Here is a 13536-nt window from a genome sequence, read left to right as displayed (position 1 = left end):
TACTAAGATTATTTTAACACTAAGATATAAAGTTTACCTTGAATTATGAATGCTAACTGTGTTAGCAGCGACTTCGTACCGCTTATCCAGGAGCCTGCTGCGGTCAGGTAGCAGGTGTAGGCGGCCGTGCATAGCGAAGACTCTCTACAGTTGTTCTTGTTATTACAGCCTGTTGCTGCACAAAGCTCGGGCATTTTAACACTAATTGATGGATTACTTGTCCCTGTTGGAACAGAGAGGAGGAGCCTCCAACTCCATGGCCGGCTTCTCCTATTGGTGCAGCAATGATCCAGTCAGTCCTCACCACAGCTGCAGTGCAACAGTGCAACATCTACTGGCCTGAATGCAAAATGGGCAAATACAAACGTTTGTGCGTCACAAAGTGAATGCAAATATAAGGGAAAGCATTATTGTATTTTATATTCCAAGCATAGATTTATATACTGTCAAAGCAAATAAAAATGTTTTGTATGTGTCAATATCAGTCAAGTTAAGCTCAATGTCTTTGTTTTAACTTAAGTGTCAAAACTGTAAGTTGGTTTGCAATGTGGACAAAGAACATGTAGCTTTATTGTGAAATGTCAGCTTTGGTGGTTGTGCTGTAAAGGTGCAATATAAGATGTGGCCAGAACTTTAGTTTAAATTTTTTTTAAAAAAGAATTGACACTATCAACAAGTGTGTGAAGCAGCTACAGTGATGATGTCATGATCAAGACCTCCATCTGTTGTATAGCAGAGTTATCTACTGAAATGAACATGCTCACCAGCCTGTCCCCATGTTGTAATACCACTTTGTGACACTAGAGGCTGTGTGAGTCAGTGGCGCGGCAAGTCTGCCCTCAGTCCCACGAAGAAGAACAACTTCCGGCAGCAGTTGAAGTTAGCATCACAGAAACACAGGAATCGCTGAACCTCCTAAAAGACGATATTCATCTGCATCCCGAAGGACCGCTCCCGACAAGAAACCACGTTCAACGGCAAAGAAAAGAAGCGACACGAGTAAATCTCGATGTGTCTTTCCACCGCTGGAGAAGCTGCTGAGAGGAAAGAGATGCGGTTTGATGCCGAGCTCGCAACTTTCCAGTTAGCCTGGTGAGTAGCATTGATGTTAGCTCTGAAGCTAAAAGTATAATCAGTGCAACGACCGACAAACATTTCAGGTGGTGATATTGACGTTGTGGACAGACGTTTTAGCGGTTAGTAGGATTGTGTCTGTTGCTCTCGGCTGTTGTGCAGCTAGTGACGTCAGTAACTTTAGGCTCATCTTGTAACTGACTGTAACGTGAGATTGTATGGAGCCAGTAGACCGAGTGAATACACGTCGATCGGTTCACCGTGTTGTAACCACTTTAAATTACTGTTAGAAGATCAGCCATGATTGAAAGTGCACTAGGTCTTTACATTTCTCAGGAGATTTCAGCATCCCTCTGTCTTTATCAGGACCTGAGCCAGTACAGATGTTTTCTTTCCCAACAGGTGCTTCCCACCAGGGAGTTTCTCTAGGATGAGGTGTTATTCAGGCAGAGTTTATGTTCTTACTGCTGCTTTCACACCACTGCTGTGTGTGTACTAAATTCACACACAAATATTAACATTAACATGTGAAACCTTTCTCTGTGTCTCTCTCTCTCCAGGTGACAAAGAAGCTGCTGCTGCTGCTGCTTCTGAAACCGTTGCCTGGGTTACCAATGTTGGTGTGTTGGCTTTCCAGGATGGCGGCCGGATTGATTACGCCACATCTTGGAAGTGGACCCCCGGAGGTTCCTGTTGTCACATTAAGGCATAGCGGTCCTCGCTGGAGGGGAAGCACAGGATGTTCGGCCTGACTGTTGCCCAGGTGATCCTGAGGATCTCCTGGGAGGAGTGGAGGCTCCACTGTTGGAGGACGACACATGGGGCAGAGGAGACGCTCCTCCTCGTCCAGGATCTCCACGTCACCCTGGACGTCTCTTTGCTGGATTCTCTCTGCATCAGGACATATGGAGACACAGAGGCGCCACCTCAGCTGCATTCAGGACCCAGCAGGTGCAGCTGTACACAGAGACTGGTAGACTGACAAAGGGCGGGGTCAGCCTTCTGGTTTCCACCTTAACCAGTTCATCCCAGGTACATGCGTGTGTCTCATAGCTTATGATTCAGTATATTGTGTATTATCATTTCACGCAAACATAAAATTCATTCACAACATAGAAAGTCTTTGAAGTTTTGCCTGAGTTTGTAATTAATCAATGTTTTGTGATTTCTATACTGTGCTCCTGCTACTGTTAAAATTCATACCAGACATGCTCCATAAAAAAAACCATCAACAGAGCTTCATAAAAAACTCTATTTCACATTAAAACTACATTAATTTCAACAATTAACACCACTGGATACGTGTACAAAAGAATGTAATGAATGGATGAATTAAATGTGTGTAATTTACAATCAACTGTAACTGACAAATTAAAAATCCAATAAATTTAATTTTCTCCTGATCTGTTCGTCTGAAAAACATAATTTTGATGTCAGAATGTTCTGAAGACGTGTGGCTTGTGAAAACTGGGTCCAGTATTTATTTCGGTGACTATCGAGCGAAAGAATCTGTGATCTCGTTCACCTCGCCCATTGGAATAGGAACCTACGTCACACACATACAGGAAATAAACGGAAATGAAGCGTGGTGTGGTCTCTAAAACATTAAATATGAAATACTATTCTATTTTATTCTGTTCCAATATTTAATTTTTTTTTTTTTTACATTTCTCTCTCAGTTTCCGTAACATTTTTATGAGACACTCAGAACAACTTTCCAAAAAACAAGACCTATAAAAGTAAATAAATCATATAAATATATAATATGCTGTGATTTGACTTGTGCTTTTACAGTGTGAAAACCTCAACGTAGCCACTAGAGATCAGTGTAGCCCAGGTTAATGACTTAACGTGAAAGTGCAGCTCTGAAAGGGCTTTTAAAAAATAAAGACCATTTTTATATTTTCAATCTGTTTATTTCTCTAAAGGAAAGGCACACATTTACAAAATATATAATGCATTTATTTTAAGCCTAAAACAATTTGAGTGTCCATTGCTGAGTCTGAGTATAAATATACGGTGAATGTATAACAGCATATGATGTACAAGGATTGTTTTGTGTTTAATGGTGCTCAGCTACTCGTGTTCATGTTCTGTTGTGTGTGTCTGTGTGTGTTTGTCTACAGGAGGTCCTGCTCCACCCAGATCGTCTTCTTCTGCTCCTCTAGTATCCGGTCTTTGATGACCCTGATGAGGTCGTCCGTCCCTGCCCAGGACTCGGGCTCCAGGCTGGCGTAGAGGCAGGGAATGCCCTCCAGCTCCTTCTCTTTGGCCCGACACAACCTCACAAACTCCTCCTCCGCCTCCACACGCAGAGGCAACTTCCTGTGTGGACAGGAAACAGGAAGGAAGCAGCACAGTGGTGGTGAGTGTGGTAAAATTTGGAGCCCAGTATCTTTGTTGAGATCCTGTAGAGACTCTGCAACAATGATCTGTGTGCTTTTATTGTAATTCTCAGAAAGATAACACTGACATTACTTAGTTTACATACAGATTGTCTATTTAAAGAAACAATCCAGCAGAAAGAATGAGTCTCCACTGGTATTATCATCAACAGATCAGACTGAAATACAGACAGCAAACATGTTTTATTCTCACTTGTATAGACAGAAAAAAGCTGCTGTTGTTGCACTGTTTAAGATTCAGACCCATTGTCTACGAACTGCTGGATTTCATTGTGCAGTAAACCTCATATAGAAATGCTCTGAAACAGTTTAAGAGAGTCAAACAGCGGGCTCAGTCTCAGTCCTGCCTGGAGTCAAAATCTCATGAAAGGATTGACGTGTTTGCGTTTGGAAAAAGAAGTGTGGTTTGCAGCTGTGGGTAAGAGGTGCTGGGTAAACATGTGAGAGTCTGTGAGGTTCACTTAAGGCTTACCGTAACTTCTTGACATTCTTCTCACAAATCTTGACATAGATGATGATCGGGTAGATTTCTCGCCGTAGTAGGTCTTTGACGCAGCTCAGCTCAGCCTCCAGCAGGCAGTGTTTGCCCTGGTGACGGGTGGAAAAATGAGCTTTTCAGACAAATATAGATCTACACTGTACGCTCGCCGACACGTGCACACAGCACATAGATGAGGTGCTGTATCACACTAAAAAAGTATTTCTTTTTCAGAGGGCATTTCCCTGATGATAAGATTTAAAAGCACATGGTGATACTTTTTACATCCTTTGAATAAGGTCGACATGCAAAACACGCTTATTTACTTTATCGATGTGAGTTAGATGAGAACATTGATGCTACTCTCATGTCTATATTGTAGATATAAAGGTAGAGCCAGCAGCCAGTTAGCTTAGCTTAGCATAAAGCCTGTAAACAGAGGGAAACAGCTAGCCTACCTCTGTGCAACAGTAACAAAATCCACCTACCAGCGCCTCTACAGCTCGCTTATTGAAACCTTCCTTTAGACCAAGCTAGGCTAACGGTTGTAAAGGTGCTATTGGTAAGTTTTGCTATTGCTACATAGCCAGCGTTAGCATTAACAGCTGTTTACCTACAAGTCTCCAGAGGTGGAAAACAACGCTGATGTTAACTCTATCATGTCTTTTCTTTTACTGAAGTTAGCACGCTAACCAGCTAGCCCCAGTCCGTCCCGTCACTTTCCGATAGCGACTCACTGTAGCCTCCAATCTGCCCTGAAGACTTAGCGCTGCTCAGAGGAAGTATTATATCCTCTGGACTTGTAAACGCAACAACGGCCGAAGCTGTTGTCAAGCGGCAGTCACCACCACCTTCTCCTCGGCAAGAAACCACGTTCTGCAGCAGAGAAAACTTACAAATACCCAGTTTAACTGTGTTTCCTGTCTTTATGTGACGCTACGCTAGCCAGCTGCTGTTCATCAGCTATATACTGTATTTCCTGTAGAGACATGAGAGTGGTATTTGAAACTGTTCTTTTGAGTGCAAAGGCATCTAACTGTCACAGGCAATTTGTTTTTAAAGAAACAAACAAATAAACACGTGAATGCATGTGAACACGCACATATAACGGCCTACCTTGACAGCAACAGCCTCGATGTTTTCTCGGGTGATGCATTCGAACGTGGCGTGTTTCTCTTTGTAGTGAATGAAGGGCTCCACGTTCTGTTTGAGGTGAAACTCCTCTTTGGACAGGGTGTCTACACAGCAGAGGAGAATAAAGAGGGAAAATTATGTAAATTCTGAAAATTGTTGAGAAATTTTTGGCTTTAAAAGACAGAAAAAGAAAAAAAAATGGTGTTCATATGTTAATGATCACCACAGCACATTTAGCACAAGAGGAACAGAAACCTTTTGAGGTTATTTCCCTGGGGAATCTCCACATAATAAAGACGCCACACAGTCTCTTGGTTTGCCAGATGTTCGACCTCGACCCCCCCCAACATTTGGTTTGTCATGAGACTGGAGGGTTGATTCTCTGTGGGCTCGACGGTACTGACTCTCATCACGTACCGGGAATCTAAACTCCTCTGTGTCGTCGTCATCATCAGCCTCATTATCAGCTTGGCCATCTTCCATCCTGCCCCCGCTGTCTCTCTGGTTACACTTCAACATTTACACCACAGTGCAGTACAATACCTGGCCTGACTTCTTTTATCTTCTTATTTACAATAGGCGAACACACTGAAGAGGCGCCGACATACACTGACCTGGTTTGCAGATGTTAAATTCCATGGCCCCCCCCATGTTGAGTATTTTCTGGATAATGGTTTTGGCCAGAGCCGTGGGAGTGAAAAGGACCGGTCTTCTCCTCTGGGTCTTCTGGGGGGTGACGGGACTGTAGGGAATCAGGTTCAAACCCCTGCTCAGCTCGTTGTCCGGGTCAGCAGCATCTGTTTTACAACCGCCACACACACGGCGAGACACACACGGACGGAGAGACATGGCGGTTTAAAGAGGTGGGTTATTAACCACGTCATCCATTTTAATCCCCCGATCGAGGAATTAGAAGCTTTTGTACGTGCCAACTCGTTTACATGTGAAAGTTTGTTTAACCCTCTTAAACTTTTTCATTTTTTTTTTTTAGTACCTTTTGAGGTTTTCCTACTAAAATTTTAATTTTTAACAAAGTGCTGCACATATCAGCATAACCCCAGCTAATTATAAATATCACTAAATAAAAGACTTCAGTACAGTGTAATTGAGGTTAACAGCCCATAAAATAAAAAACAGACCTTGATTTTTTCCTTATTTTACAGATAAAAGCTGTAAACTATATAAAGAAGGAAAAAGACTAATCTACTAATTTGTTTGAGTTGCTCTGGAGGTGATTTGAAGTTTCTCTCTTTATCTGTTAAAGAGTAACGCTCCTTCTCTGTAGTATTTATGTGCGTTTAACAACCTCATACAATATAATGAAACAATGGATTTCACATAATAAAACTGATGTGCTTGTTTTTTCTCATATTTATTTATTTGTTAATATTTTTCTTCTTCTGGACATTTTTTTTTGGAGCTTCTAACTTCCATATACTTTCTCTAGAAACTTCATTCAAACTTTAAAATCTTCATCTGTTTTTAGGACTTTTATGTTGGGAGCAGTCGTTACGTTTTAAATGGCACTTGATTGATCTGCTAATATATTCTTCCACTGACAGTTTAGCCACTTTCACATCTTATAATTTAACCACCGGCAGAGCTTTCACATTAACCGAAATTTCAACAGTTTCAACTGATATTTCAGCTTCACCCAGCGCTTACACTTCAACTGAAAATCAGCAGCTACGTTTCAGCTGCTAATTCAACTTCTCGCACTATTTGTGAGTCGATTCCCATTTTAAATACAACTGATGTAACTTTTCGTTTCCACATTTCAACTATTTAAAATGTTTCAGCTGTGAATCTTGAGCAGCAAATACTGTATATGAATATTTTTTTATTAAAAAATGAAATATAGCTTCTTCTTCTTTTTTCTTAGTTGTTTCTTGTGGTTGCAAATGGGTTTCATAACTACCCTGCATCACCTTGTACCCACCTTGTCTGGATAGTGTTGTGCTGCCTGAGTTGATGATTCTCACACGCTCACTGCTGTTCATTCGCTTGTACTTGATATCCACTCTGCTGACAAACTACACATCAAAACAGACGCAGAGAAGCACCTTAGATCTACGGCTTTGTTCAATGACACACATTCTGCAGACGAGCATTCAAGTTATATAAGCCTCAGTATTTAAAAGGAATGAGGCCGTATTCATGTTGCAGGACGTCTGAGGCTGCGGGCTGTAGCACGGGTTTCCACAGAGACGCTGAACAACTGGAGGTTTTGGCTTGTTTGTTTCATTACCTGTATGATCTGAGTGAGGAAGATGCTGGCTCTGGACAAGCGTGGGCTGGCTTTAGGGTCAGGCAACGGGCCGGCCTCGTCTGGCAGTAAATTGCTCTGCACAGGCACAGAGACAGGATTGTGAACGAAGCTGGAAACAGTTGAACGGTAATAACTGCAGAGAAATCGCATGTGCAATAAATATTGTGCAAAATGAAGAATCCGATGACGAAATGATTTTGTGTCAACATCACCAGCTAAACCCAGACTTCATGCAGCATCTCTCATGTGTTAGACCACCAACGGTGCTTACATTGCCCTGTGGATACCTCTGAACACATCTCAGCTTGAATGACCTTTCACTGTTTTAACGCTGTGCAGAATAATTACTCATATACTGCAGTCCTTATCTGCTTCCAAAATCATTCCTCCTTTGCTGTATAGTGGTCTGTTGTGGCATGTACGTTACTTCTGCAAACAGTCACAAAGTGCAATGCACCACATTTGAGAGATGTGAAAGAGAGCCTGAGGTTCACACCTTCTCCCCCCTGTCTAAAAACTTCCATCCAGATGTCCTGATAATGAGAAGGTCTTGTTAACACAGCCGCAAGAACATGTTCCCTCACCCACCTCACATCCTGCACACACTCCCCAGCCACCATACGTACCACGTGCCCCAGAGGAGTTACCTTTAGCGTTTTGCTCTAGTTAAATAGGAACATGACGGTGTATTAGTGACGCAGATTCAAATATATATGTGTGTGTGTGTGATGAAGAGAAAATAGTTCCAAACGTTTCTTTACCCTACTGTTGCGGTGGCTTTCATTTTCCTCTTTCCCCCCTCGACACACCAACTTCTGTATCTTTACCAGGAGCAGCTGCTGGGCCCTACAAACACACACATTTACACACACATTTACACACACACATAATCACGTCCTCATCAATTTGTAAAACACATCACATGTATTATCATTTAAGGGTCTGTCCTCCCAGAACAGCTTCTTCCTGTGCTTCTTGTTGTCCACAAACTTTACATCCTGAAAGCAGATGCAGACCCTTAAGCTGCTAAACTTTGCATGGTTGCTCAACTGTTGCTCAACTGTTCATCACCTTTGCATCATGTGCAGGATCATGAAGCACTAAAGCAGAACAGATGCATGGTAGTCATCACCTCCAGCATTTGTAAGTTCTCTCTGCCGCTGAACATGGGAACCTGGGCCATCACTGTGTCTGCGTGACACGATGCTTTACAGCCTGGCTTTTAATTTAATATGGTTTTCAGTCATTAGTCACTTTATTTTATTCTTTATTATTCTTATTGACCAGTTTATACACTGTGAAATGTATTTTATTCTATTTTATATCTATTTTGTTGTATCTCAATGTCAGTTTTCTGTCTTTGACCTGCGATAACCTGTACGAGAAGTGCTACACGAATAAAGTTTGATTGATCGATTGATTGATTGACCAGAGGTTATAATATGCCGTCTGAGCATCGCTACGTCTTCAGGGCAGATTGGAGGCTACAGTGAGTCGCTATCAGAAAGTGACGAGACAGGCCGAGGCTAGCCGGTTAGCATGCTAACTTCAGTAGCAGAAAACACGTGTTAGAGAGGAGTTAACATTAGCTTTGTTTTCCACCTCTGCAAAAAGCTGTTGGCGAGTAAAGGAATGAAGTTTGATGCTGAACTCGCAACGTTTCACCCTAGACTAGTAAGTAAACAGCTGTTCATGCTAACGTTAGCTATGTAGCAATAGCAAAACTTATGTTTTACCTGTATGTTTAAAAGTCGGTGCTTTGTTTTAAAGGAACTGCTGTGTACCGTGAGTTGCTGGGGATGGTGCCGCGCTCGCCCTGGTCGGAGCCGCTGAAGGGGTCGACACGGGTGCACAGCCACTCGCAGCGGCCCTGGTGCCTGGTGTTCAGGACGTGCACCACCTCGTCGCAGCGCACGCTCAAGGAGCAGTTGTCCGATTGGCCAGAGATGTTGAGGTTGACCCGTATGTAGAAGGAGTCTCCAGAAGCCAGTGTGTTGTCTGCCAGATCCCTCTGAAGACGCCGGTAAGCTGAGAAACACACGGTCGAGTTTATAGTAATTTATAGAATGTGAATATTACACAAACACATGTACATACTAGTCCCATAGAAACGGAGCTTACAGTCGTAGTTGGCTCGGTAGTGCAGCTGGACCGGTCCAGTGCAGTGCTGCAGCGTCCAATGGGCTTCTTCCTGAGTGCTGGTATCCAATGAAACGCTTTGGCTCTCCCCACGTATGCAACCCTCAAGCTGGTCAGCCAATCACAGCACAAGACAGATGGTTAACGCAGTCATGTTTTTGGTGGTTATTATACATGAGAGCAAACAAAACAAACGTGTCTGGATCTATTAAAAAAAAATATTTGCTGGCACATGGGAAACGTGGTTTTGGAACATTTTCGTGGTGTAACGTGTGAAGTCCCGTGTAAAACATATGGGATTACTATTATTTGCGACATGTTACAACATGTGACACGTGATCAAATAAAGGTAAAAATATAAAGTCTTCTTCTTCTGAAATCGTATTTACTGTAAACTCGACTGAACGTGTGCACGTGACGTTTCCATACCAACAGGAGGTGGTGACCTTCTCGCAGCCCGACCTTCTCGGCGATGGAACCCGCCTGGACAGCCGAGATGAAAATCCCGCTGTCGTTGCCGCCGACCAGAGTGATGTCCCTTAAAAGGTTGTCGCCTAGCAACGACAGCTCCTGCACCGGCTTCAGGGACGAGCTGATCCTCGAGAAGGAGGACAGAGACGGACGGAACGGCCTGTACACACACACACACACACACACACACACACACACACACACACACACACACAGTGGGAGATGAGTATGTGTGACTTGCAGAGATTGTCGTGCATGTGAGCGCATGAGTGTCTGTGCTTCACCTCTCCAAGGAGAGTTTCCTGAAGATGCTGTTGACCTGCTCCAGGTCGTAGCTGTCCATTCCTTCGGACGGATGGGAGGAGGAAGACGAGTGGACCGAAGGAGGACCACGCTCTTCGTCGCCTGGGGAAAGAAAAGACAGACGGACAAATAGGCAGGAAAGAGAAAACAGAAGATAAATACAGACGTCCAGATCAAAAACATCATTCGTGTGATTTTGGGATGTGTAAAAGTGAACTTTACCAAAATCCATTTCCATGTTGTCACTGTCAAAGTCCAAGAGACTAAAAGAGACAAAACATCAGACTATTTTTAAGTTATTCATAAGAGGAATATGTTTGACATAGAACCATCTCCGTCCACGCGACCTCTGTGATTGGCTGACGTGAGAAAGGGATGGGACTACCTGCGGGGTTGGAAGTCGTGTTCCTTCTCCTTCTCTCTGCGATACAGCGATCCCGTCTCAGGTGGCTCGGGGAGTGTGGACAGGATGCTGTCGTTACGGTAACGCAGCTGGAGCAAAGCAGAGGCCGACATTTAAGCATTTCTACCCAACACTTAGCAGAGAGCGACACAACACTCCAGTCTCAGGTAAAACTCTGGACCTCACCATGTTGGGCCTGTCGCCCAGCTCCATCGCCGAGAAAGGAAGCGGCGAGGGAAAGGGGCAGGAGGAGGAGAGCGGGGGAGCCGAGCTGGGAGGATATGTGGGGGACATGGGGAAGCTGGGGGAGGGAGGGAGGGAGTTGCAGTTGAGACGGTGGTTTGACATCTGGATCTCCAGGAAATCTCCTCCGTTGACTGAAAGTCGGAGACAAACGTGGATAAACGTGGACAAAGGAAGGCGCCGCTGTGAAGGTGTGAATGAAAGATATGACGGAGTGTTACCTGCAGGCGGAGCGGCGTCTGAGTTCACGTGACTGTCTTTGGGCACACAGATCGGAGACTTAACTCTGATCTAAAAGACAAAGCATAAAAAAACCTTTTACTTTTATTTCTTTTTTCTTTTGACAAATAAATCGTAAATAACCGTTGGATCCGTAGACTTTCTCTACATGAGGCCAGTGACTGTAAAACCCGTCATATTTATTCCTACTCGAATTCTCGGCGGATGTTTCTATTAATATCTTTGCGGTAACACAGCGTAGAAATGTGGTTTATATGTTGTTAAAATCTGTCGACTCTCCACTTTCCCTTTCTTATTCGTGTGAGATTGTACGTGACTCAAAGCCGGAGCGTGAAGGCCTCGAACAAGAACTCTAAAATCTGGTTAAACCAGAGTGACAGACAACGCTTCGACTCAATGATGTTACAAAATCTCATTTTAGACATTTATTAAACATTTTCCTTCTATTTCACTCGTATATTGCTCTATTTTTTATGAACTGAAGACTTTGTTAAACCGGTTTCAGTTCATCCACGTCAGTCATTTGAAAACTTGGCTTCAGTTTTTCAGCATTTGGGCCAAATGATCATTTTTTTAACCGATTATGTGCATTCGATTTGATCTTATCAGACTGTTCGTTACAGATGTAAATTGATACTGAAAATATGAAGCAAATAAAATAAATATGTTCTTGTAGAAAACATCTCTGAGTAAAATGTAAGGATTTAAAAACAAAGAATTAACAACACGGCAGATGTTGGGGTGCATCCTCGTCTGTGATTGGCTATCGCTGTGCAGTGAGTGAGTGAATAAGGAAGTGTGGGGGAGCGGACGGGGGCTGACCACTGCTTTAAGGTTAGGTCTGCGTTTGAGGCGAGGCTCCTCCGGTAAGAACTTCTCCTCCGGCGACTCATCGCTGGACCATTCTGATTGGCCGTGGGCAGGTTTAAACTCCTCCCCCTGAGAGATGATGGTCGGCGGCAGGTCCCTCGGCAGAGTCTGCCAAAAAAAAAAAACAGAAAAATTGAATGAAAACACCAGTAACTTTTTGTTTTTAAGAACAGACATGCTGTGACACGTTTCCACTGGTTTCCGCTCTGCTGCGTCTCACCTGGTCCAGAACGATGTCCTTGGACACCCGCCGCAGACGAGACTCCAGCGTGACCAGTCTGGCCTCTTTGCGTACGATCTCGATCTGGAGCTCGTCGCTCTTCTCCTCCAGCTCTCTGATCTGTTTGCGATATTTGTCCTTGTCAATCAGACACTGGGAGAACTGGTGCTGGGCCTCGTCTCTGGCTCGAAACGCCTGCAGCAGCGGAGGAACGAGAGTGAGCAACTACAACTGCGTGTGTGTGTGTGTGTGTGTGTGTGTGTGTGTGTGTGTGTGCGTGTGTGTGTGTGTGTGTACACGTGTTTTCACCTGGTCCCTCTCCTTCTCCACCTCATCCAGCTGGATGGTGATGGTGTCCATGCGGTTGTGATACATCTCACAGTCTTTCTGCAGCGTAGAGCACTTCAGTTCCAGATCCTCCTTCTCCTCCAGATACTGCACACACACACACACACACACACACACACACACACACACACACACACACACACACAACAACACCAGTGGAGTTATTTAGAGATTATTAAGAAAGGGGGAAGAGGAACAAAGAGAGAGGGAGAGGGCAGAGAGGCTTGAGATGGGGGTTTCTGCTCAGGGTGTGTTTGACACAGTCGGTCTCTCGGGCTTTCAGCTCTCAGCTCGTGGCTTTATGTTGCTGTGGTGTGTTTTTTCCAAACCAGTTTTTCCTCCCGGTCCGACTCTGCGTCACATTCGTCACCGTGCATTCAAACAAGCAACTGCTTTCGTCAACTCGCCTATGTTACCTCCTTTATGAGTATGTAGGCTACTTGTGTGTGTGTGTGTGTGTGTGTGTGTGTGTGTGTGTGTGTGTGTGTGTGTGTGTGTGTGTGTGTGTGTGTGTTACCTTATCTCGTAGTTCCTCTGCCTGTCTGACTTCTTCATGTAGGTTGTAGAGGCGGTTGACCAGATCCTGTCTGTCTTCTAGCGCTTCCTGTCTGTCATGCTCCAAAATATCAAGGATGGCCTTGTCTGATGCGGGCAGGGGGCCGGGCTGGATATAAAACACACACACACACACACACACACACACACACACACACACACACACATTGTTGGATATGAACCTTGTACGACCTGCTAGTGGGACATTTAACCAACATCTTATCTTAAGAGCCAGAAACACGACTTCAAATTTATAGTTTCTGAAAGAAGAAGCCAAGAAATCTATTATTGCAGGTGTGTGTGTGTGTGTGTGTGTGTGTGTCTGTGTCTGTGTCTGTGTCCTACCTGTATGATGGACTGTAGATCCTGTAGCTTGATCTTGAG

The 13536-nt window shown here is 44.0% G+C and overlaps 1 protein-coding gene and 1 long non-coding RNA gene across 3 annotated transcripts in view; one reads left to right on the top strand and one right to left on the bottom strand.

Annotated features, from left to right (window-relative positions):
* Positions 1 to 2968: 2968 nt before the first annotated feature.
* The window catches only part of card11 (caspase recruitment domain family, member 11), a 21507-nt gene continuing 10939 nt past the window's right edge, over positions 2969 to 13536 (bottom strand). Inside the window, exons 7-26 of one of the 2 annotated variants that reach the window (XM_087170924.1) lie at positions 13115 to 13261; positions 12559 to 12684; positions 12250 to 12444; positions 11982 to 12137; positions 11141 to 11210; positions 10863 to 11053; positions 10659 to 10765; positions 10496 to 10536; positions 10255 to 10375; positions 9929 to 10130; positions 9482 to 9608; positions 9145 to 9388; positions 8122 to 8206; positions 8008 to 8022; positions 7340 to 7435; positions 7031 to 7124; positions 5706 to 5888; positions 5074 to 5195; positions 3952 to 4067; positions 2969 to 3399 (exon numbers count right to left, since the gene is read on the bottom strand). In XM_087170924.1, the coding sequence (XP_087027050.1) occupies positions 3195 to 3399; positions 3952 to 4067; positions 5074 to 5195; positions 5706 to 5888; positions 7031 to 7124; positions 7340 to 7435; positions 8008 to 8022; positions 8122 to 8206; positions 9145 to 9388; positions 9482 to 9608; positions 9929 to 10130; positions 10255 to 10375; positions 10496 to 10536; positions 10659 to 10765; positions 10863 to 11053; positions 11141 to 11210; positions 11982 to 12137; positions 12250 to 12444; positions 12559 to 12684; positions 13115 to 13261 (2643 nt within the window). In that variant the 3' untranslated portion in view covers positions 2969 to 3194. The remainder of the gene's footprint in view (positions 3400 to 3951; positions 4068 to 5073; positions 5196 to 5705; positions 5889 to 7030; positions 7125 to 7339; positions 7436 to 8007; positions 8023 to 8121; positions 8207 to 9144; positions 9389 to 9481; positions 9609 to 9928; positions 10131 to 10254; positions 10376 to 10495; positions 10537 to 10658; positions 10766 to 10862; positions 11054 to 11140; positions 11211 to 11981; positions 12138 to 12249; positions 12445 to 12558; positions 12685 to 13114; positions 13262 to 13536) is intronic. The other variant, XM_087170925.1, reaches the window with a different exon arrangement.
* LOC147817371 (uncharacterized) lies at positions 3307 to 9249 on the top strand. Its single transcript, XR_015436435.1, has 3 exons — positions 3307 to 3439; positions 5671 to 5954; positions 9131 to 9249. It is a non-coding gene; the product is annotated as an uncharacterized LOC147817371 (long non-coding RNA).

Source organism: Seriola lalandi, unplaced genomic scaffold (genome assembly GCF_002814215.2).
Source record: "Seriola lalandi dorsalis isolate HSWRI2012SDOR001 ecotype SW California unplaced genomic scaffold, Sedor1 jcf7180002054969, whole genome shotgun sequence".
Lineage (NCBI taxonomy): Eukaryota > Metazoa > Chordata > Actinopteri > Carangiformes > Carangidae > Seriola > Seriola lalandi.
Note: the sequence above shows the minus strand (reverse complement) of the source record. Positions and strands in the feature narration are given on the sequence as shown.